General features: G+C 57.0%; 1 protein-coding gene across 4 annotated transcripts in view; it reads right to left on the bottom strand.

Annotated features, from left to right (window-relative positions):
* GTF2IRD1 (GTF2I repeat domain containing 1) overlaps positions 1 to 24,886 on the bottom strand; it is a 124,132-nt gene that overhangs the window by 15,102 nt on the left and 84,144 nt on the right. For all 4 annotated transcript variants that reach the window (XM_043561354.1, XM_043561352.1, XM_043561353.1 and 1 more), the window contains 3 exons: positions 22,072 to 22,255; positions 21,520 to 21,548; positions 26 to 103 (listed from right to left, as the gene is read on the bottom strand). In XM_043561354.1, coding sequence (XP_043417289.1) covers positions 26 to 103; positions 21,520 to 21,548; positions 22,072 to 22,255 — 291 coding nt within the window. The remainder of the gene's footprint in view (positions 1 to 25; positions 104 to 21,519; positions 21,549 to 22,071; positions 22,256 to 24,886) is intronic.

Raw genomic sequence — 24,886 nt, 5'->3', positions numbered from 1 at the left:
CGGGCCCCGCTCCTGACGCACTGACCGTATTTCTCATTGAAGAGCTCCTTCACCTGCTCGCGGAGGATCACCTTCTCCCCTAGTCTGTTGGCGTCATCTTCATCTACAAGAGGAAGACGTTGGGGTGTGAAGGTCGGCAAGGGCGTGCCCCTGGACGGGCTCCTGTGCGACACCCGCACCCTCCCCTGCCTCCGGGCTGCCCTGCCAGGCCCCGCCCACCGAGCTTAGTATAAGGCAGCCCGTTCCTGGCCTCGTTGTCTGGCAGCCCTTCATGGGCACCTGCTGTTGGACCCTCGGCTCCCCTCGACCCTGTCCTTGGTCCAAAGGAGCAGCCCCAAGATGAGGGACTGTCAGATGAGCCCCAAGACAGGGACCGGGCTGCGCAGGGGGACGTGGGGGAGGGTGTGGATGGGCCCGAGGGTCCTGCGGGCTTGTGTCCTGGGGTTGGGGAGGGGGCTGGAGTTTCCAGGCAGGGTGCTCTGAGCTGGCTGGGCTCCCAGGGGCGGGAGTGCAGTGGAAGCAGGCAGGGAGCCAGGGCCTGGGAGACGTGGGGCAGAGCGGACAGAATGGATTTGTGGAGAAAAACAACTCCTGTTTTCATCTGGAAAATTTCACAGTTGCACGTAGGAGGCCAACTCAGGACCGGCGCCTGGTGTGCGCCTGGCTCCGCCCTCCCCGCCCCGGGGTGGGGGCCGCCCGCACTGCCTGGCACTGCTCGATGCCCCTTCTTCCCGGGGCTCTTTCACCTGCCGCCTGGGGCCTCCCGAGTGCCGGCTGTGCCTCGTGTGGTCCCGGTCATGCCCACGCTCCTGACTCTGGATCTGCCGTGTCTCGGAGTTCTGCACAAGCCTCTCCAACCATGACCATCCAGCCACCCGGGTGCCCCGGACACGCGGCAAACGTCAGGCTTCCCAGATAACGTCCTCCTCCTGTGTCCCCCTCTCGGGGAGTGATGGCCCCATCCGTCACACCAAGACACCGAACTCAGCCCCCCTCGGAGCCTCCTTCTCCACACATCCCCCAACATGGCTCTTCCAGACGGTCTTCAGGACCCCACATTGGCAAGAATCAACCCAATCCTTCTCCAGGTCCTGAGCGGACAACCTGGTGACCCAAGGGCCACCCAGAGCCTGCGGGGAGGCTGCAGACGCTTCCCATCTCTGCAGAGGGACTGCTCTGGTGGCCAGGGCTTTCTGCACAGGACAGGGAAGGACGGCCTGGGTTCCCATCAATGGGTGTCACATGCTCTGCTGGCAGCTTTCCCGGGCATGATCACAGCCACCCCTCACCACCGCTAAGGACGCAGAGGCTTAGAGAGGTTAAGTAACCTCCCAAGACCACAGAGCCGCTAAGAGCCAGGAATAGTGTCTGTCTGACCAAGAGCCCTGGGTTCCCTGAAATCTGTTTCCCCGTCTGTAGAAAGAAGGGTTGACCGTGAGGGTGGTGTTGCCTCTGAGTCTCCTGTCCTATCAGCTCACAGTCTCATCTGGATCCCAGGGCAGGGCAGACACAGCCGCACTTGACAAAGCCAGCTGGATCGAAAGGGAGACGAGCCCAGTAAGCTGAGGTCACTGTGGCTGTGGCCGTCTCTGGTGCATACAGGTGTCTCGCCCACCCCTCCTTGGCCTCAAGGTTCCGGTGGTTACGCGGGCGGAGAGAGACACGCACAGGACAGGCCTGAGCCTCACACCGCCCTCACCCCGGCAGAGGCCACGCCAGCCCCCGGAAGGGCACAGAACCTGAAGCCACAAAGCTGGACTCGCGCCAGCCCTGCCACGTGGGGGGTCACGTGACGTCCCCCCTCTCGGCGTTTCTGCTCAATCTCGACACCATATTTGTCTTGGACAAGTATTTCACAAGCACCACCCCCCACTGGATGTGGTGCCGTCCCTGGGCATTTAGCAGACCACAGAAAACAGCCCTGGTCCGAGGCGGGGACGGTAAAGGATGCTTGGTGACCCGCTGGCCTTGACAACTGTCAGTGCAGGGCTTGTGGGAGCACACGGGGGAATCCTAACCCAGCGGAGAATCAGGGCGGGCTTCCCAGAGGAGGTGACCGCCACACCTCCCAAGGCCCCCTGGGATACAGCCTCACGTGGGCGGTGTGTGACGCCCCTGGGCTTCCCGTAAGTGCTCAACGCACATGAGTGTGTGAACCCTGCCTGGTCTGGGCAGGGAGAGCCCGGGGAAACCAGGCTGTAGGTAACAGGGAGGAGTGACACCAGGGGTCAGCCAAGAGGGAGCACACTCGGGTCCCGGGCGGAAGCCGGAAATGGTGGGACCAGTGACATGACAGAAAAGCGAGACCTGGGCCATCTGAGGGGTGCTGGTGGCACCGGGAAGTGTCCCGGACACCTCTGGAGCGTGGTGGGGACACCAGCTCCTGCCGTGTAACCAGCACATCCCACGTGGACAGACCGCCAGGCCCGATTCTCAGCTCGGCGCCAGGCCTCAGAAAGGATGCCTCTTGGCTTCTCCCGCCTCTTTGTTTTTGATTATTTTAATTGCAACTTGTCATTAATATATTATTAATTACAATTTATATTAACTTATTACTTTAAATGGTTTATTTTCTGTTGGGGGGGGCGGAGAGAGGGAGACAGCAGATGTGAAGCCAACTCCGCACAGACAGCACAGAGCCCGACACGGGGCTTGAACCCTCAAACCGAGAGATCATGACCTGAGCTGAAGCCTGGCGCTTAACCGACTGAGCCACCCAGGTGCCCCTGTTTTTTTTTTTTTCTTTTTTTTAATTAAAAAAATTTTTGTTTTTTAATTAAAAAAAAAAAATTTTTTTTTAATTAAAAAAGAAATTTTTTTTTTTGGGGGGGGGTGTCTGGATGGCTCTGTCGGTTGAGCATCTGACTCTTGATCTCGGCTCAGGTCTTGATCTCAGGGTCGTGAGTTCAAGCCCCACCCTGGGCACGGAGCCTACGACAAAAAAAATAATTTTTTGTTTTCATTTAATTTGGAGGAAGGGAGCTCCATTTTTCTTAAAGGATACATATCTGAATGAGACAGGCGAGGGTGGGTTCTGGTGGGGCCTGGAGGGGAGAGGTCCCTGCCCCTCTGGGTGCTCAGAAAAAACAGGAGGTGGGACCGCCCAGGCCAACCACAGGGGGAGAGCCGGCCTGCATGGCCCAGCCAAGCGGCTCTCTGGGTAGGCTGCGGGCAGGTCATGAGACGGCGTCCCGACAGAGCCAGGCTTCTGCCACCACCACCCTACATTCACCATCCGGAGAGGGCGAGGCCAGGCCTGCTGGTCACCAGGGACTGCCCCAAGCACTGCCGTGGGGACAGCTGCCCCAGTTAACCTTGGCTGGGGCACCACAGGCTCCAGGGGAGCTGTCACTCCCAGTCTGGTCTGCTTGTGGGCAAAACAAAGACCAGGAAACTGCCTCAGAGAACACAGGGTGGGGTGGAGAATACAACCACTGGGGGCCCTGTGGGGCCCCGGCCATAAACCCAGTGGTCTTTTTTTTTTTTTTTAATTTTTTTTTTTAACGTTTATTTTTGCGACAGAGAGAGACAGAGCATGAATGGGGGAGGGTCAGAGAGAGAGGGAGACACAGAATCTGAAACAGGCTCCAGGCTCTGAGCTGTCAGCACAGAGCCCGACGCGGGGCTCGAACTCACGGACCGCGAGATCATGACCTGAGCCGAAGTCAGACACTTAACCGACTGAGCCACCCAGGCGCCCCTAAACCCAGTGGTCTTCTGGAGCCTGAAGGGTAGCCCTGAGGCCAGGAGTTCGTGGTTGACTCTGATACCTGACTGCTTGGGTTCAAATCCTGCCTTTGGTATCAGCTCATGACCTTGAACACTTCTCCGAACCGCTGGACTTTGGGTCGCTACCACAACAGGGGAAACCGAGTGCAACTGCCCGGAGGACCAAGTGGGGCATTATGCCCGTGCCCGGCACGGCCCACGGGCTAGTTTTACTGCCCTGAAGCCTGAGTCAGCAGAGCTATTCTGGGGGGACCTGCCCGAGCTCCCCTGAACCCAGGCTGCCTACTTAAGACACCGATGGTTGCTAATATTGTAGAATGTTCTCCATGTGGAGAGGTCACAGGTAGGGCTCAACGTGGCATGTGTGTGCCCTCAACGCACCTGGGTGGCTCCGTCTGTTAAGCGCCACGGTTCGTGAGTTCTGGCCCCGCATAGGGCTCTGTGCTGACAGTGTGGAGCCTGCTTGGGATTCTGTCTCCCTTTCTCTCTGCCCCCCAGGGCCAGTGATGGAGGCGGTTTTTGGGGGGGGCAGTCCCTGTCTCAGCAGGCTGTGAAGCAATCTTGATTCTACCCCTAATGTGATGTGGTGTTTGGAAAGTCATTCAACCTCTCTGGGCCTGTTTCCACATCCCTCAGCTGGGAATCCGGGCCGGCCCGGAGGATCCAGTGATATCACATATAAAAACGTTTAAGGCCTCACGTCATCAGAGTCAGGTTGTGGCTGACGTTATTAGTAGATCAATGTTTCAATTATCCTGCAGTCCCAGGGAATTAAACTTTACACGAGAGATTCTTCCAGATGATGGATGCTTATTCTCTCAAGTCCCCTGGCTTGGTTGTACCTCTCGGGGACAAGCCATTTTCTAAAATGCATCAAGTACACAGGGCGGGGGCGGAGCGGGGAGGAGGAGGGGTCACCCTGGGAATCCGTTGCTCCTGCCCAGCAGCGGTCACCCGTACCCCCCACCCCGTCCCCTGGGTGGTGACATCCCTTGCGGACAGGCCGGCCCTGTGGGCATTTCTGCGCCCTCTTCCTGCCCATTCCAGCTTACTGGTCTCGCTCTCCCTCCCGTCTGCCCCAGGAGCTGTCATCTGGTCGTGTCTAATCTGCCGTCTGTTAGCCTGAGGATTAACTGAATTTTGCCCGAGGGAAGAAAGCAACCAAGCTTATTAAATCACAGCCACGCTATGTACACAATTCCAAAGCAGTCGGCTCGGCTCGGGGGCAAAGTACGGGAACCCTCAACAGCTGTGTCCTCTCTCCACTAGTTTGAGGTCTGCAGCCAGACTGGTGACTGTGAACTGACAATCGTGATCCCAAGGGGGCAAAGGCGGCGGGTCGGCAGCAAGGGAGGGGCTGCTCGGAGCGGGACAGACGCAAGGTGGGGAGGGAGGGAGGGAGAACGATTTCTCCTCTCCCTTCTCCCAGCCCTTCCACGGGCCCCCTCCTCTCTGCCAGGCCTGGGCCGGGCGATCCAGGCACAAGGCAGACTCTCAAAAGAACAGAGGGCAGACAGCCACGGGTGGCCCCACCTTGGCAGGACAGCTGCCCTCCACGTCCCCTGCTCAGGGGCCCGGGGGAGATCAGGCGCCTGATTTCACACACCCAAGAGAAACTTTTTACGTGTGCGAAAGGAAGCGCGTTCAAGAGCGCTCGCTAATGGCACTCTTCTGAACAGGAAAACCATGGAAGCAGCCCAGATGGCCTAGGACAGCCGAACGGACGGAAACCCATGGAGCAGTGAGAACAAACCAGCGCAGCGTCACATTTCAGGGTCACGTTACATAAGGTCAAGTGAAAAGAGCGAGTCCAGACTTGATACATGAGGACGAACCTCGCTTATCAAAGGGAAAAGCAAGCAAAGAGGAAACACTTTTGGTTTAAGCAAACACTGCACACAACGAAGCCACTTAAGAAGTCGCCTTGGGGGGCGCCCGGGTGGCTCCGTCGGTCACGCGTCCGACTTCGGCTCAGGTCATGATCTCACAGTCCGTGAGTTCGAGCCCCGCCTGGGGTTCTGTGCTGACAGCTTGGAGCCTGCAGCCTGCTTCACATTCTGTGTCTCCCTTCCTCTCTCTCTCTCTCTCTCTCTCTCTCTCTCTCTCTCTCTCTCTATCCCTTCCCCACTCGTACTCTGTGTCTCTCTCAAAAATAAACAAACATAAAACAAATTATAAAAAAAAAAAAAAGAAGTCGACTTGTGAGCGATAACTATCATGGGGAAGAAGAATAGATATTTTTGGGGAATTTGAATACGGACGGTATAGGAAATGATAGGGAGTTATTACATTTCCTAAGTGTTATCACAGCGTGGTGAATGTGTAAAAGAACACCACCGTTCTGAGATGTGGGAGGGATGTGCTGAAATATTTAGGCATGAAAGAGTCAAGATGTCTGCAACTCACTTCGAGTGGAGACAGAGACAGAGACAGATATAATTGGGGCAGGGTCTCTGGGGGGGAGGGGAGGGAGGGAGGAAGGGAAGGAAACATGGCAAAGTGTTGAGACATAATGAATCCAGAGAAAGGATATACTATTATAATATAGTCATTACACTATTCTTTCTTTTTTTCCCTGCATTTTTCAAATTTTAGAGGAAATAACAAGAGAATGACAAATACAGGTGCAGCCCGGAGATACTGCGGGTTCTGTTCCAGACCACTGCAATCGAGCAAGTCAAATGAAATTTTTGGTTTCCTAGTGCATATAAACCTTATGTTTACACTTATACTGTAGTCTATGAAGTGTGCAATAGCATTGGGTCTCAAAAAACAATGGACACACCTTAATTAAAAAATACTTTAGGGGCTCCTGGGTGGCTCAGTCCGGTTGAGCATCGGACTTCGGCTCAGGTCCTGATCTCACGGTTCGTGGGTTCGAGCTCTGTGTTGGGCTTTGCACTGATGGCGTGGAGCCTGCTTTTTTATATTTTTATTAAAAATTTCTTTTTTAATGTTTATTTATTTTTGAGAGAGAGAGAAAGAGAGACAGAGCATAAGCAGGGGAGGGACAGAGAGGGAGGGAGACACAGTATCCAAAGCAGGCTCCAGGCTCTGAGCTGTCAGCACAGAGCCCGACGCGGGGCTCAAACCATAAGCCACGAAGATCACCACCTGAGCCGAAGTCGGATGCTTACCCGAGGGAGTCACCCAGGCGCCCCATGGAGCCTGTTTTGGATTCTCTGTCTCCCCACCTCTCTCCGCCCCTCCCCTGCTCACGCTCTCCCTCTCTCAAAAATAAATAACATTAAAAAGATTTTCTAAATAAGTTTAAAAACATACTTTATTGTTCTCTAGTCCCCCCTTTGTTTTCAGTGCAAAAAGGGTGGTTTTATTAAAGCACAGGGACAGGACTCGTGGGCAAAAAGAGCTGCTTTTTTTTTTTTTTTTAAAGGAATCCCCACACCCGACGTGGGGCTCGAACTCGCAACCCCAAGATCGAGAGCTGCACGCTCCACCAACAGAGCCCGCCAGGCGCCTCAAAAACACGTTACTGCTAAAAAAAACGCTAGCCGTCCTCTGAGCTTTCAGCAAAGCGTGATCACTGATCACAGATCACCACAACAAATGTGATAAAGAAAACGTCTGAAATATCACAAGAATGACCAAAATGTGAGCAAATGCCACTGGAAAGAGGGCGCCGAGCAACTCGCCTGACACAGACCTGCCCCAGACTGTCAAGGTGCAAAACAGAGAGTTTCTGCAAAGTGCGGCAAAACAAGGTGTGACTGCATACAGTGGTTCCCCCGCCCAATCCTTGGGGGTTCCAAGACCCCCAGGGCATGCCTGCAGCCGTGGATAGTACCGACCCTTATATACTGGAGGTTTCTCCCTATGCACACATACCAATGATGAAGCTTAATTTACAAATCAGGCACAGTAAGAGATGCACAATAATGATAAAATGGAACTGGAACAATATACTGTCCTAGAAGTCACGGGAACGTGGTCTCTCAAACCATCTTAGGGTACTGTACTCCCCCTTCCTGCGATGGCGTGCGATGATAAAATGCCTACGTGGGGAGAGGAGGCGAGGTGAGCGATGTAGGCGTTGTGATGTAGCGTTAGGCTACTATTGAGCTTCTGACGATATATCAGGACAGTCATCTGTTTCTGGACCGCAGTTGACCGTGGGTGGCCAAAACCGCGGAAAATGAAACCGCAGATAAGGGGGGACGGCTGTATTTGTTCTGGGGAGAGAGGAAGGCAGGATGAGGGAGAGCACTGGGGCGGGGGGCACATTATTGGTGCTGTTCTAATTCTTGGATGGATGGTGGTGGGATCATGGCGTTCACTGTAGTATTCATTAACAAGAAGACAAATGAGCAGGAATACGAATGAAAATAAAAACAAATTGGGGCGCCTGGGTGGCTCAGTCGGTTAAGCGTCTGACTTCGGCTCAGGTCATGATCTCACAGCTGGTGGGTTCGAGCCCCGCGTCGGGCTCTGTGCTGACAGCTCAGAGCCTGGAGCCTGCTTCGGATTCTGTGTCTCCCTCTCTCTCTCTGCCCCTTCCCCACTTGCACTCTGTCTCTTAAAAAGAAAAAAATAATAAGTATATATAAACAAAAGAAAAACAAACAAATGAGTGCTATGTGCAACGTCGTATCCTAGATTGGATTCCAGAACCTAAAAAAACATTAGTGGAGAAACTCACAAAATCTAAATATAAAGCTTACAGCGTAGTTAATCGTGTTGCACCGATCAACGTCAATTTCTCAGTTTTGACAAAGGTACCCGGGGGCGTCTCGGTGGCTCAGTCAGTTGAGCGTCCAACTCTGGATGTCAGCTCAGGTCATGATCTCACGGTTCGTGGGATCGAGCCCCATGTCTGCACAGAGTCTGCTTGGGATTCTCTCTGCCCCTCTCCCACTGTGCTCTCTCTCTCTCTCTCTCTCAAAAATAATAAATTAAAACAAAACAAAACAAAACAAACACCCTCCTCTAGCCCTATGGCTTGAACCTGCCAGCCAGGCTTAGCAGATCAAGAACCAGGTTTTCTCATGGGGGTTTACCCAGGACAGGCAATCCTGGGGCCAGCCGCACACATGATCCTTCCCGAGGGACATCACCTCCTTCTCTTCTGTTCCTTCTTCTGACATCCCAGCTACACAGTGGACAGGGCGAGCGACAGCCCTGACCCAAGGCCAGTCAAGCCCTAGGCTGAACCGTGGCCACGACCAGCCAGGCCCAGAATGCCATGCACTAAGCGTGATGAGCAGACCCGATTGGGAAGACGGACAGATTCGGGCAGTTGAGGCACAGGCGAGGGCACAGAGAAACACGTGGGGATGGCGGAGTGTCCAAACCCCAGGCTTATGATCGTGCTGACTCCTTCTCAGAACCTGGTTTCTACACGTCAGGGAGGGGAGAGCAGGTCCTCGGACGCTGTCCACACTGTAGTCCTTCCTCCCTGTCTCTGCACCCGCACCCCCCAAACCCATGCTTCCAACTGCCTCCTGGAGCACCTTTGATTCTGCATATCCCCAAACAGCCTCACACCCGACCCTCCTCCTGGGCTTCCTTTTCAGGTCCCAGGCCCCACCCTTCCACCTGCTGGCTCAGGAGAGAAACCTCAGCCTCCTTCAACCCCACAGCGGGCTGAGCAGCGGCCCCCAGGCTGTCCTCGTACTGGTCCCTGGAGCCTGCGACTACGTTTCTTTTTTTTTTTTTTAATGTTTTATTTATTTTTGAGACAGAGAGAGACAGAACATGAGCGGGGGAGGGGCAGAGAGAGAAGGACACAGACACAGACACAGACACAGAATCCGAAACAGGCTCCAGGCTCTGAGCTGTCAGCACAGAGCCCGACGCGGGGCTTGAACTCACGGGCTGCGAGATCATGACGTGAGCCGAAGTCAGACGCTCAACCGACTGAGCCACCCAGGCGCCCCTGTGACTACATTTCTTTATGTGGCTGAAGACACCGGCTGGTGTGATTAAGGTAAAGCTCTTGAGACGGGGAGGCTGTCCTGCATTATTTGGGTGCGCCCTCAATGTAACCACAAGAGTCCTTTTAAGAAGGAGGCAAGAAGGTCAAAGGCAGGGGTTGGGCCGGGAGAAGCAGAGGTCAGAGTGAAGAGCTCTGAAGCCAGAGGGGGGCCACAAGCTGAGTAATGGAGGCAGTTTCTAGAAGCTGGGAAAGACAAGGCAGAATTCTGCTGTCAGAGCCTCCAGAGTTAACCTGCCCTGCTGATACCTGACCCGAGCCCTTTGAGACTCATTTCGGGAAGCGCCTGGGCGGCTCAGTTGCTTGAGCAGCCGACTCTTGGTTTCGGCTCAGGTCGTGACCTCACGGTTCGTGAGTTCGAGCCCCTCGTCCGGCTCTGCACTGACAGCACGCAGCCGGCTTGGGATTCTCTCCCCCTCTCTCTCTGCCCTCCTGCACGCTCCCCCTTTCTCAAAATAAATAAACTTAAAAAAAAAAAAAGATTCATTCTGGATTTCTTACCCTTACAAGTCTAAGGGGGAAAAAGAAATGTGTCGTTTTAAGCCCCTAAGCTTGGGTGATCTGGGTCAGCGGCCACAGAAAACCCATGCAAACCCGTTGTGTCCCCCACGCCATCCACAAATGCAGGCGGTCCCCACGATGGGCCACTTTCCCAGAGACGCTTGCTGCAGGCCCAGCCCACGGCCCATCTCACTGTGGCGAGAACTTTCCACCTGGCCTCCCCAAGCCCATTCCCTGCTCCGCAAGCCCTGTCCACCATTCTGAAGAGTCTATCCGACCCTGTCACTCCTTTGCTTTAAACCTGCTGAGGACTCTGTGGGGCAAACCCGTCCTTCCCCCGGCACACAAGGCCCACTCTGCTGCTGCCACACTCCCCGTTTCCAAACACCAGAGACATCACGGGGAACCTGCTCACTAGAACAGAACACATAACGGGAACCCGGGGCTCCCCTAATTCATGGAGCGCGCGGGGCCAACCGGTTTCTCCTGTCCTGTCTTGTGTGGCATCTATACTCCTGCAGAGGGGGCCACCGCAGAGCCACCACCGCTCAGAGCCTGACCCCAACATCTCTGCGAGATAGTCAGCCGTCTCTGGGCCACGTGGGGCCTTCACAGCCACAAGCGGAGAAGGTTCTGCCCCAGGGAGAAACGGGGTTTTCCGCCCAGCTCCAGGGCACCCCCCCCCCCGTCCTGGCTCCCCTTCCTCTCGCCAAGTTACCCACAAAGGACTGCTGAAGGGCACCAGGGCCACAGCCCTGCGACTCACCTCACTCCTGATGATCTCATTCTGTTGTAGGGCTTTCAATACTAGCGACAGGCTTGTGATTCCCCAGGTGATCCTTCAAGTTCAACTGCTCCCTTGGACCCCCCACTTGTGCATCCAAATGCTACTGGATGACACCCCAGACTCAACACGGCATAAATCAAGTGCTGACACTCTACCCCGCCTGCCAACCCTCCTGCACCTGCCCCGTCTCGGCTACCTCTGAGCTACTGGTACTTTTATCTTCCAAGAAGCCCAGCTGGAATCCGAGGTCAGACGGGACTCCAGCAAGTTCTGCTGGCCTTAGCTACCAACTAGACCTGGAGACACTGATTCCCCACTGTCCTCACCGCTCCGGCCAGGGGCACCACCACTGGGCTGTGACTTCCACCTCCCTCTGTCTCTTCCTGCTTCTAGCCTGTCTGTCCTCACCGAGCAACCAGAGGGACTCTGTTCAGTCCTAAATTGGATTCTGTCTCCCCCCTGCTCAGAGGCCTGCACTGGCTCCCAGCGAATGAGCAAAAGCCAATGTTCTATCCAGCCTCACATAATCTGCCGCCTCTCCATTTCCACCTCCCCTCCTACCTCCTTCCTCTGACGCCCCGGCAGGTGACCCCAGGGCCTTTGCAATTCTCCTCTCTGCCTGCACTGCTCTTCCCTAGCCCCCTGGCTCACTACCGCCTGCTTTATTACTCAAAGGCCCTCACTGGCCACCGCCTCGCTCATGTTGCAACCCCCTAAAAATAAACTCCACCTCTCCCATCTGCTTCCCCGCTTCTCCTGAGCACACATTGAACGTTCTTTACATTTTGTGCGTTATTCTCTGCATCCACACCAGAAGGTCAGCTCCATGAAGCAAGGCTTTTTTTTTTTTTTTTTTTCACTTGGTGTTGATCAAAAGCCCAGCACCAGCCCACAGACACCCTGCAACAGTTCATGGACGAAGTAATACACCTGGGCTCCCAAAGGGGACTGTCCCAGTCTCCGTGCCTGGGGGCTTCAGAAGGCTAGGGCTGTGTGTCCCCTACCCCCACCTCCCACCAGGCGGCCTCTTGTCGCCAGACCCCTCCCTAGGAGGCTGGAAAGATGGAGTCCAGCCAGTCAACCATACGTGCTGACCTATACTTGGTGCCTGGCCCCCACACCTCCACTGTCGTGGCTCAAAGATGCATCTATCAGCCAGTGAGAAACTTCTGTTCACGTGGTGCCCAGCGACCCTTCGAGTCGATCTCATTCCAGCCCAGATAAAGGTGCTGGCTGTTCCCATGAGCTTGGGTGGTTTGAGCCAAGAGACTGGCTTCTGTGTGGTTTTCTGCGATGTTCCAGAAGAGTCCGAAGCCCCCCCACGGCTTCCTTCCGTGGAGCCCCCAAGCCTAAGGATCTCTAAGAACCGCGGGGTCCCCCTCCCCAACTGGCAGGGCCCGGGGAGGACAGGGCTGGGACCCCTAGCCAAGCCAGGGGCGGGATGGCGCTGCAGGGACCCAGCTCCCCACGGGCCTCCCGACGTGACACCGTTCAGCCGCCCACCGAGCTGCCCCGCCTGGAAGAAAGGAGGCGGTGTGCCAAGGCTGGGCCCAGCAGCGGGGCATCTGCCCACAGGGGCCCCCACGCCCCGCCCTGCAGATGCCAGATCTTCCAGGGAAGGCAGAAGGGAGATCGTTACTGGAGCCTAATTAACAAAGAAAAGCAGAGATAATTAAGCGGAGGAACATGTGGCTGGCGCTGGAACTGTGATATCTTTAGAAACTTGAGAAAGGATGGTTTTATTTTGAGCTCTCGAGAGCGTGACAGCGTTGGAAGGGTGGGGAGGGGGTGGGAGGGCTGACGGCGGGGAGGTGGGCAGGGGCCAGAAGAAATGACCCTCCGGGCGGCTGAAGGGAGAGGGCCGGGGGGCCACGGAGCTGGGGGCCCTGCTCTGTGTCCTGGAAGTTAACTTGTCCAAGATCACGCAGCTCAGAAGCGGTGGAACCTCCCTGAGGGCGCCGAAGGGGACTTGTCACTGCTCCTGCTGGTTAGTCCCCTTCCCTTCCATCCTGTGCTGCCATCGACCCCATGCTGGCTTCCAGGCCCCCCTCATCCAGGAAGCCCATTCCCCACAGCACCTGCTGAGTGACAGGAGACCCCACAGAGAGACCTAGGAGGGGCCCCGGGGGGGTGGGGACAATGACAAGAGATGCCATTCTCTGTCCCCCCTGCAAACAGGCCCTCAGCCCTCCGCTCGAGAGGCCCCACACCCACAGCCAAGCTTCTCAAACGGGGCCTCGGGCCGTGCTGGGGGTGCAAAGCGGGTGAAGTGCGATCACTTATTTTCCTCAGCGGAATAATTGAACGCAGTTCTTTAAATTAAAACTCATTTTCAGGGGCACCTGGGTGGCTCAGCCGGTTAAGCATCTGATTCTTGATTGTGGCTCAGCTCACGACCTGAGGGTTCATAGGTTCGAGCCCCGCATAAGGCTCTGTGCTGACACTGCGGAGCCTGCTTGGGATTCTCTGTCTCCCTCCCTCTCTGTCCCTCCCCTGCTCATGCTCTTTCTCTCTTTCCTTCTCAAAAAAATAATAAATAAATAAAAATAATTTTCAGTGGGGAGTTTAGGACGCAGACTGTCGGGGACTTCCGAGATAAAGCTGGCCCCCCCCACCCCCGCCGGAACTTCGGCTCTGCCCCCAGGGGGGCTCTGGCTCTGGCCTCGGGGACGTCAGCGGAAGGGCTTGCCAAGGCCGGGTCTGCAGGGTCGAGTCCACGCTGCAAAGCCAGGCCTTCCAGGCCCTCCACGCTCCGCCTGGCCGGCCTCTCCGCCTCGCCACCTCCCGCACACGACGGGCCACCCGGCCCTCCCCTCCCGGCCCTGGCCGCGCGCCCCAGGACGCCCCTGGCGTGGCACCTTCCCGTTCCACAAGTAGGGAAACCGAGGCCCAGGCAGGCAAAGCTGACTTGCTGGAGTCACACAGGAAGTCGGCAGCCCTGCTCTGTCACTGGGACCCGGAGCCCCGGCTCTGGGGTGGCAGTGGGGAGGAGGGGGGCCTGTCTCTTGGCCCCCGGCTGGTCATCGCTCGAGCTGGCGGGGAGGGCTGCACCTCTGGGGTCGGGGGAGAACCAGGGGAGAGATTGCGGGCCTGGGTCCCCAGGGAACCAGTGCACTCGCCCAGGAAGGAGCCGGGGGCCGGGCGGCCGGGCCTTGTACCCAGCTCGGGGTTACCATGTGGTTTCCAAACACCAGAGGGGGCCCCCGGGGAAGCTCGGGAGCTGGGAGGCCCCGGGAAGCGTTGAGGTGCGAGAGGAGGACCCTCGGAGCCCTTCCGGGTTCGAAACGGCCAGGACTTCCCTTTCTCCAGGCTGGCAGGTGCAGGTCAAGCCGAGGTGGCTCCGGCTGGGAAAGCCAGTCCTCCCTCCCCAGCAGCACACCCTGTGGGAAGTGGTCTCTCTGCTGAGTGGCTGCTCAACCTCCGCTGAAATGCCTCCAGGGACAGGGAACTCACTACCCAACAAGGTTGGTTGTTTTTTCTTTTTTTTTTTGCCACTGCTATTTGAGAAAAGTTCTAGAATGTGATTCTCTTCATCTTGCTCGTGTTGCCCAGAAGGACCTTGCTCTCAGCTCTTTTTACCAGCAAATTCTTCCACCTCCTTTCCGCGGGCTCCGCCTCCCTCTGGTCCTTCACAGGCTCTTTTCCTTCAAGGCCCTCTGGAGGTCAGTGTGCCCCGTGGGCCCTCTCCGCTGGCGACACACTGGCCTCAGTGGTGACGGCACCTGCCACCCTCACACAGAGTGTGCCCAGCCCCGTCGCCAGCCTGCTCTAAAGCACCGATCGGGTCCCACCAAGTGCCCATTTGCCCCCTGGATGTCTCGTGGGCCCAAAGACCCAGCCTTGGGCAAAGGTACCATCATCATCACCCTTCTGGAACCTTCCGCCTGCCCTCCCTCCCACACTGCCGCCACCTCTAGATCCCAGCGCCACCTGTCTCCAGGTCCTGCCGCCTGCCGCCTGGGGTCAGCTTCCGCAACCCTCCCTGGCTTGGATGCCCCAGTTCTGCCTTCTCCAATCCACCCCTGGTGGGTGGATTCACGGTTGCCATGGTAATTGTAAGACGATTCAACTCGAATCCTATCATTTCATTGACCGAGAAAAAAAAAAAAAGCCTCCGATGCCACAAGATGAAGCTTGAGTCACCAGCAAAGTCTGGGTCCTCATTCTTCTGCTACCCTCCTCCCCTAGTGCCCAGCACCCCCTGCTCAGGCTCCAGAAGAGCACAGACCTGGGTACGACTCTGGCTCCGTGCTAAGCCAGGCTGCCTCTCGCAGCCTCAGTGTGCTCAGCTGTGAAATGGGAATAGCAGCATGTACCTGGTAGGCTTGTGAGGGGTGACCTCTGGGGGTTGCTCACCCCCCGGTCCAGTCTCAGGTCCCCCATACTTCATCTGGCCCAGGTGGTCACTCTGTAAGACTCTCACTTGGCTTCTGGCCACCTGCCTCTCCTTATCTCTCCAACCCCTACACGCAGGAGGGACAGAGCTCCATTTCGACCCCTTCCACTTGCCCACACTCTCCCCACTGTGATCTGGTTTTGTGACTACAATGCATTCCGTGCAAGATGGCTCCCGCCCTGCACGTCTCCAGCAGCCCCTGCTCTGATTTGTGGATCTGTTTCTCCAACCCAGCCACCTGGATGACATTCAGACCCCATCCCTCTCGCCCTCCAGCTGCTCAGGATAAAATCTGTTGTTCACACCCCACACTCACTCTATTGTCAATCTTGTTAGCCCTACTTTCAAAATATGTCCAGGGCCTCAGGGCCTTTGCACGGACTCCCTCCTCCCGCAGATGCTTCGACTGGGATTTCTACACGGATCATACCCTCATTTCCTTCCAGGCCTTAACTCCTGCTGGCTTATTTAAAAGTGTCCTTTTGACAGTCCTGTGTTGTATGTCTCCACAGCACTTGTCACTATCAAATATGTTGCTATTTGTCCTTATTTATCTGTCTCCCTCGTTAGAAAAAAAAAGCTCCACAAGGGTAGAGATTTTTTGTCTATTTTGTATTCCCAGATCTTGGTTGGCATAAATCCGGCACTATATATGAACACGCGCACGTGCGTGTGTGTGTGTGTGTGTGTGTGTCTGTATGGTTTTTTTTTTCGTAATCTCTACACCCTATGCGGGACTCAAACTCACAACCCTGAGATCAAGAGTTGCATACTCTTCTGACTGAGCCAGCCAGGCGCCTCTTCCATATATTTTTTTGTACAAATAAACCCAAAGGATTAATCGTGAGCCTGAGGGGGAGAGGCAGGACCAATGTTATAGATGCTGGTAGCCAGAAGGGGGCAGCAAAGAGCCACCCAGTGTGGATAAAAGATTGGGGAGGCATGGGCACATGCTGTGTGACCTCGAACAAGTCTCTTAACCTCTCTGAACCTCGGTTTCCTCCAGTAAGATTAGTTATTGGGGGAGAGCACGGGGGCTGCTGTGGAAGGCTTTGTAATCGGAAGATCAGAAGCACGATATGGATGTTAGGTGTCCACGGTGTGTGAGGAGTCGCCCAATGTCCCCAGTTAGGAGACAGGGCAGTTATATAACGATGATGCAGCCTGATGAGGGAATATCATAAGGCACTTTAAAAATATCAGAAAATGCTTATGTTTCCAGTGTGTGTATGTGTATAAATCTATAGAAAGAACAACAGTGAGATGTAAAATTAATAAGCTCGGGGGAAAATCTGGAAGAAATGTATCATCATAAAAATGAACAGCCATCTGGGCAGTTAGATTTCTGCACTTGCCAAATTTCCACCATGGGCACATATCTGCATTTCCCTTCAGGTTTTATGACCTGCTAGAATGTTCTGGGGTTGTTACTACACCAGCTCCCTGGGCTGAGGGCCTCTCCTTCCTCTGCTGCCACTGCTCCTTCCCAGCATTCCCTTGATCAGCTTCCTCTGCTGTCTTGGGTGTTCACGGTGGGGGGTGGGGGGGGACCCTCTGGGTTTGGGGAAAGTGCCTGGACTTGGTCTGCTGAGAACACACTCCGGGCTCACCCAGAGCCCCTCTGTGACAAACACTACCGCTGTGCTCTGTGGGGGCCCGATGACTTGTGGCCCCTGGTGCGCACCTGTTCCCGAGAGCGGAGTGCCTGGGACTTTGAGGGCAGAGAGTCCTAGGGCTCCCCAGCCACCTGCCTCTCAGCCCCACCCCGCCTCCCTGCTTTAACTCTGTGCCCTGCACGCAGGTAGGCGAGGTGGGAGCAGCCCAGCGAGGGGGCAAGGAGCTTCTGTAGCATGGATCCCCCCTGGGCCTCACTCACCAGGGCTCCTGAGGCCTGGGTCACCCTGGCCCACTGAAGGCAGGGCTGGGGCTCACTCTAGGACAAGCAGAGGGCCTGGTCCTGCCATCCCTCAGCAGCCCCGGGTCCCCTACCAGGCCCCCTCCGGCCAGCATCCCTCCCCTTAGGGGTCTGTGAAGCCCACAGCTCTCCTGACCAGAGGCCCGAAATCCCACCCACTGTCCTCTGAGACTTCGTCCGACGCCATCTTCTTTAGCCAGGCTCCCGCCCAACACTCGGCATGAGCAGAAAGGGCTACTAAGCGCCAGTGGGGAAACAGAGACCCTGAGGGCAGATGTGATGTCCCCAGTGGGGGTAACACTTACAGGCCTCTGGGATCATCTCTTTTGACCCAGAACAAAACGGGCCCAGGAACGGCCGTACGCCTCGCACCACTCTGGCCCGGTCCACAGATCCAGGAAGGATTGTGAAAAGGCCCAGGGTTAACGACCAATTTATCTTCAAAGCATAGCGGTTTTCTTTAGAATTCACTTTCTCGGGTTGTCCTGTTAGGAAAGGCTTCTACGGGAGCCTTTGATAAACAACCTAGAAAATCTCAGAGCCGTCTCCTCCCAGGAAGCCCCCCACCCTTCCCAAGCCTCACGCCCCTGCACACACACCCCACCCCACCCCCACCCCCCACCATCCAGTGCTGCATAGTCACCTTCCCACGACCTGGTTCCACCCTCCCATCCTTGCACGGCCCGCCGACAAGGGCCATCCCCGGTCACTGGCCTGCTCATGCTCAAACCTCCACAGTGTGCAAGGGGCTACAGGGGCGGGCTTCACAGAAGGTTCCAGGCCCCGGGGAAGCCTCAACGGGTAGGAATAAAGGGCATCTCTCCAGCCATCTGGACGGACAGATGTCCGTGGATATCTTATAGGTACCAATGCAGACACGTGACATTCAAGACTAGGGGCGCCCTCCGCCTAACTCCTCGGCACTACAGATCGCTCCTGAACTTGGACAAAGGCCCAGGGGAAAGGGGAATCCTCAATGGACTCAGATTCTGCCACTACGCAATGGGGGGGTTTCGGTAGAAATCTGGTTCAATTTTACATGTCTTGTGCTTCTGAGTTTGCATTCGATATTTTTGGAAGAGGACGAAAGAAACAGGAAAATGTCTTGAAGGCCCCACTGTGCCCAGGATGGACACATGTCCAGGATGGACAGATGTCTCTGTCATGACGTGCCACACCCTCCTGGCCATGGGGGTGTCACCCCCCCCGACCTGTGCTCCAGCCATGTCCCCCGACATGGCCTTCACTGAGGCTGGGCCCTGCATCAATAGCACCACGCACTGTTTTTGGCTCATCTCCGAGGCCTGGCTCCATGCCACCTCCTCCAGGAAGCCTTCCCAAGCCCCAGGAACAACCACCGCTACCCCCCCAGTGGCTGAGCACTTCCCATCACAGCTGGTCCAGGGCCGAAGCGTTCACAAACATCTCACTCAGGTGTCAGGATGCAGCCTCCCCAGGACAGCGGGGCGAAAACAGTCCTCACCCCCCCCCGCCCACCCATTTACCTAGTTCTGCCCACCTAAGGAGGCACGCATGCCTTTTTCCATCCTACAGATGAGGAAGCGGAGGCTTGGGGGTATGAAATAATGAGCCCAGAGTCACCTGGCTAGTAAGGGGGCGGTGCAGGGATTTGAACCCGGGTCTGTCTGAGCACCAGCCTGTGCTTTCCCACGGCTCACATGCTGCCATCTACTCACAACCCAAACCAGATGATCTGCCACCCTCCACGTGCCCAGGGCACCTGCCTCTGGTTCAGCCCACCTTCACCCATATCGTGGCACTTGAAAACATGCCGCCGGAGACCTGAGCTCCTGCTCCAATTCCCTTCAGCGACTGTCCGATGGAGGGTTTGGGAACAGCCCTTTCTGGGACGGGAACGGTTCTCAAGTGACCTCCGGTGAACCCTCGGAGGCCCCAGGAGCCTGGACACCTTCCCAGCCCAGCGTGACGAGTGACATGAGTAAGCACGGAGCCGGCTCGCCAGCCCGTCTGTCCCGGCCCCTCCAGGCTGCCACCGGCCGGGGATGCCAATGCCTGGAAAGGCGCTGGCAGGTTCCCTCCTGAGGGCTGGCCCAGAGCTCCCTCCCCATCTCCCCTTCCAGGCAGCCTGCCACCCTCTTCCATACCACGTGGGCAGACAAAGCATTTCCAAGGGCGCTCTCTGCGCACAGAAGAGCCAAAGCAAAGGCCGGGTGGGTGGGTGGCCAAGCGGACTGGCACAGAGGCTGGGGGGGGAGGGGGGGGAGGGGGGGGAGGGGGGGGAGGGGCAGCCGCCCCCCTCCAGGGGCAATGGCTGAGATACAAGAAGCTGTCCCAACAGCCAGTGGGCCAGCAAGCAACCCGAGCTGGAGGGCAAACCCTCGTTAGTGGAAGGGCCCAGAAGCCCTGTGGTCTGCGTGAAGGCTGCTGGCTGACCTCCCCTCTCCCAGCCCCAGACGTTCCACTGCTTGGTGGCTGTTCTGAATCCCAGGCCACCCATGATCACGGGGCCTCCCTGCAGGCAGGCGGGCTCTGGAGCTCCTTCGCTACAGGTGGGGCAGCTGGGCAAATCGCCGATGTCCCCCCACCCCGGCTCAGTTTCTTCCCCCACACAAAGCAGGCAGGAAAAGGTCACAGTGCAAAGCGCCCGTCTTGCAGCCCGGGACACGTTAGGTGTCACGAATCACTTTTCCTTTCCTGCTTTCCAAACTCATTAAAGAACGCGCCCTGCGGCCCAAGCAGTCAAGCAGTCACATGTTCGGGCCCCCACGAGGACGCCTCCTTCTGGAAGGAGGGGCTGGGAGCACACAGACCACCTCGCTGCATTTCTGCTCTCCCTAAGCAGAGGGAGCCTGGCCATTCTTCCCGCTGCTGTTCCGTCCTTCCTTCTCTGCTGCCCAGCAATGACAGTGACTCAGGCAGAAACCCAGGTGGGCCAGGCAATTACTGGGAGCTGAGTCAGGGGCACTCTGCTAGTCTAGCAGCCCCAGAGCCTGGAGCCAGCCGGGCCTGATGTCGCAGACTGGGCCCCTGCCGCAGGGCGGGTGAGCGGACCACAGGCTGTCTACCACGGTCCTGGAGCAAAGCAGGTCCACAGAGGGTCGAGCAGTCTGTCACGGCGCAGGGACAGGCCAGGGGCCACAGGTGGCTCCCACGGCCGGTGAGAAGGGAGCTGTGCAAGCCCCTGCTCTTGCTCCCCATTTTAGGGTCCCCACGGGACAACAGCAGTCGCCCCATCACTACACACCTCGGTAAGTCCTGTCCCCTTGCAGTTTGATGGCCTCTCCTTCCCCAGAAGCTCACCGAGCCAGGCCTGGGCCCGGGGACTGAAAGCTCCAGGCAGCAGGGGCCAGTGTGCACCAAGGTGGGCAAGGGGACCAGTCTCCGTGACCGTGAGACTGGATTTCTGTCCTGCGGGTTGTGTTGGTTCCAGGCACTGGCACTCCTCCATTCCCAGCACATCAGTGCAGCCCCCCTAAGGGCGACATTCCCTAAGGGCGAGGGGCAGCTGCAGCGTCTTCGGGCCGGGTGCCAGGGCGGGGGCGAGGTCAGGGACAAGTCTCTCCGCACACAGGTTCTGGGGTCAACAATTCAGCACATGCAGCCTCAGCCCCGCAGACCCTGGGCGGCCCAGAGCGCTCACGAGATGGTCACGTCACCCCTGCTCATTCTGGGTTTGGGTTTTTTGCCTTTTTTTTTTTTTTTTTTTGTAATCTCTATGGGGCTCATGGGGCTCGAACTCATGATCAAGAGTTGCGTGTTCCACCCACTGAGCCAGCCACGCGCCCCTCTCGTTCAGGGTTTGGGAGGACCAGGGCACAGCCCGTGGAGGAGGTGGACGGGGCGGGGGCCTGGAAAGGCGATCAGGAGAAGCATCCTACCATTCAAGGCCAAGTAAGCACTTACCCGCATCTTACCACCAAGCTCGCTCGCTCGCGGGTCCTTATGCGCAAGCCCCTCCCTCTGTGGTTAGAAACCACCTGCCAGCAACCTCACCCACACACTCAGGTCAACCCGGCCCCTAATCAGGAGTGGAGGGCACCGACCTGCCCTCCTGATCCCTGGCTGGGCCTTCCTCTGGCTCAGGTTCCAGCGTGACCTTCCTCCTCGTGCCCGGGGCCGGTGCCCAGAGGACGTGGGAGGACGGAAGGGCAGGGCCTGGTGTCCCACGGGCATCTGGGCTTTGGCCTCTGGCCCCCAGCGCAGCGGCCGGCCCCCCACGCCAAGCAGCCCCCCCTGCCCCCCAGGCCAGTGCCTCTTACCAGGCTTTGGGATGAGTCCTTGAAAAGGCCTGGAAGAGAAACAGAGACGGGGGCATCAGAGCCAGGACCTGGGAGCAGTTCGGAAACGTTTGGGGCCCACCCGACACCTACTGCATTGGAACGGCATTTTAACAAGATGCCCGGAGAGGCGTCACTGGGGCAGGACGCTGACCAGGGGGCGGCCTGGTGACCGGGGCCTCCTGCTAGTCCCGCCCTGGTGGTTCTGTGACCCCTGGGCAAGTCTCTCGTCTCAGGGATCTCCCCTCTGACGTGGGCTGACCGCCCTTCCTGGGGGCTGGGGGGGCAGTGAGTGGGTGCTGCGGACAGGTAGGAGGTGTCGTGAGGGTTATCCCTGCTGTATGGTGGTTGAGTGGGGTTCCCTGCACCCCGGCCGGCCCTCTGCCACCTTTCTGTCCCCCACTGGGACCCAGGATGGCACCGGAAAGCTGCCTTGTCCAGCAAGGAGGGCAGAACGAGGCAGGACCAGATCAAAGGAAACGCCAAGGGCCCCCACCCGTGCTAGTCTTGCCTCCTCACCCTTCCCCTGAGCACCTGGTGACCGTGAACTTGATCTTGTCAGCCACTGCAAGGATCCTCTCCAGGTTCTGGGAGCCAAAGGTGCAGGGCTTTCGGAAGGGGATGCCCGGGGGGAGCCCCTCGATGATCACTGAGCCGGGGTTACTCTTGATCCGCTTGTAGGGGACCTGGACCGGGTACTTGATGCCCAGGGCTTCTCCTGTGGAGGAGGGACAGATGTGTCATCAGAAGCTAGAGCAGCGCTGGAGTGTGGCATGGGGGCATGCGGCGGGGGCCCGGGAGTCAGCAGTGGGTCGTGCAGGGGTGCGGTGTGTGCCTTGAGGGGCTGAGGAGCGGGCAGGGCTCATATGGCTCCAGCCGCTGGGGAGAGGGCAGCGGGTCAGGCTCCTCGGCCTCACCGCCTGAGAAGCTGCAAGCCCCTGTCCGGGATGGTACCTGTGGGCGCAGTGGGCCCCTCCCTAGGAGGCCTGGCCCTTGGCCAGCGCCCCCTCCCCTCCGGGGCCTGCCTCGTGCCGGTTCAGGACCAGCCTGGCCTGAGGGCAGACTGCATTTGGGGGCAAGGGCGGAGCCAGCCCGAGGCCAGCAGGGTTTGGCTCAGACCTGAGACCCTCTGTCTGCGTCTGGGCTTTGACCTTGCTCCCTGCACCAGCCCTCTGCGTGTGCACCCGTGTGAACGTGCTGGGTCTCACGGTGGCCTAGGGGCAGTGCTGGGGCAGCACGGCCACTGCTGAGCCACCCTCCACCGGGGCTTGCCGCCTGCTGTCAGTGGCCGTCCCCGAGGCACAGCACGGCCGGTCCCGTGGCTCCTGTCTACAGCGGCGAGGGCACAGGTGCAGGCCTGGGTGCCGTGAGGCTGACTGGATGGTGTCCACCGTGGAGCCCCTCCTGGGCAGAGGGAAGGCGCACACTGCGGTCCCTCCAAGGGGCTTGTTGTGGTGCAGGATGTCCCTTTCTGAAGACAAAATCTCTGAACGACTCAGCACGAGAAGGAACAGCTGAACCTTCTCTGTGCAGTAAACTAATTTTTATCTCAGGGACACTGGGAATTGCATAACTGGCCACATTCCCCTTTTTGCTCTGGCTCCCAGGAAACTCACAGCCTGATCTGTCATCCGTATCTACCAAGTACAGAATTTCTGCGTCTTCGTATTTCCCCTGGCTTCTTGCCAGTGTTCCGGCCTGTTTTTGCTTGTCTATTTATTTACGTGCGTGTGTATGTACGTATTCTTTTATTTAAAATTTTTTTTTTTAATTTTAACATTTATTTATTTTTGAGAGACAGAGCATGAGCAGGGGAGGGGCAGAGACAGACAGACAGACAGACAGACAGAATCCGAAGCCGGTTCCAGGTTCTGAGCTGTCAGCACAGAGCCCGACACGGGGCTTGAACCCACAAACCGTGAGATGAGGACCTGAGCCGAAGATGGCCACTTCACCGACTGAGCCACCCAGGCGCCCCTGTTCTTGTTTTTTTAATTGAGATCTAATTCCCATACCACAAAAATGACTGGTGTCACTTATGCAATCCAGTGGTTTTTCGAGGAGGTTGTGAAATTATCAACACGCTCTAATTCCAGGATGCATTCATCACTCCAGGAAGAAACCCTGTACCCAGCAGCAGTCACTTCCCATCTTACTTCCCTGTGCCCTGGCAACGGCTGATCCACTCTATTTTGATAGATTTCCCGTCTTTTTGATTCTTTATCCTGACTTTGTTGCTGACTAGTTTATATGGTAGGAATTGCTAAGCGATGTTTTTTTTTTTAAGTTCATTTATTTTGAGAGAGAGAGAGAGGGAGAATACATGCATGTGTGGACGCGAGGAGAGGGGCAGAGAGAGAGAGAGAGAGACGGGGAGAGAGAGAGAGAGAGAGAGAGAGAGAGAGAGAGAGAGAGAGAATCCCAGGCAGGCTCCACACTGTCAGCGCAGAGCCCGACTCGGGGCTTGAACTCACGATCCGTGAGATCATGACCTGAGCCAAAACCAAGAGTCAGATGCTTAACCAACCGAGCCACCCAGGCGCCCTGCTAAGAGATCGTTTTGGCAATGAAAAATAATTGGGACAGAAAGGAAAATGTACACCCATGATCCGTAAACAGGAACACTGCTGTCTCCACTTCTCACCTCCAAAACGGCTCTTGCTCCAATGACCCGTGGCCTGCAGGGTGCCTGCATTTCTCTTGGCCAAGTTTGGCACAGGTGACCGCGCTCCCCTCCCTGAAGCCTCCTCCTTGATGTCCGTGACCCCATACTTTCCCGGTTTCTCACCTTTCTGGTCACTCTGCCACTGCCTGGACCTGACCTCTACATACCAGGGCCCCTCGGCCTCTGGTCTGGCTACTCTTTCTTGTTCCTCTACCCAATGGCCTAATGTTTACATCCAATCCAGACCCTTCTCCTGAACAGCGGACTGGATCTCCACTTGCCTACGGCTCATCTCTGCTCAGCCCTCAAACTCAACACATCCAAGATGGAACCCATCACCTCCCCTTCAAGCTGTCCCCTCTTGGTGAGGGTGCTGCCCCTTCTCTCTACTCCACCCCCACCTCCCTTTTGTCACAGTGACAGGCCCAGTAACCCAGTGAGCACGTGGCATTTCCCTGCCACAGGGATTGGGTGAGGGATGGACATGGGACTCAACGGGGGCCAGTGAGAAGCAAGGGGAGGGCTCAGGGAATTCTAGGAGAGAAACCCCTCCCTCTCTGGAGAAACGCCACGGAAAAGCCAGTTCCCACCCCCTTCCGCAAGGCATAGGTGGGATGTCTCAACCTGCTGTGGCCATTTTGCCAGCAAGTGGGAAGCCAGCCTGGGACGATGCCAACACGGTGG

The sequence above is a fragment of the Prionailurus bengalensis genome, chromosome E3 (genome assembly GCF_016509475.1).
Source record: "Prionailurus bengalensis isolate Pbe53 chromosome E3, Fcat_Pben_1.1_paternal_pri, whole genome shotgun sequence".
In the NCBI taxonomy this organism is placed as follows: domain Eukaryota; kingdom Metazoa; phylum Chordata; class Mammalia; order Carnivora; family Felidae; genus Prionailurus; species Prionailurus bengalensis.
The sequence above is the reverse complement of the archived record's forward strand: the minus strand, read 5'-3'. Positions and strand labels throughout refer to the sequence as shown.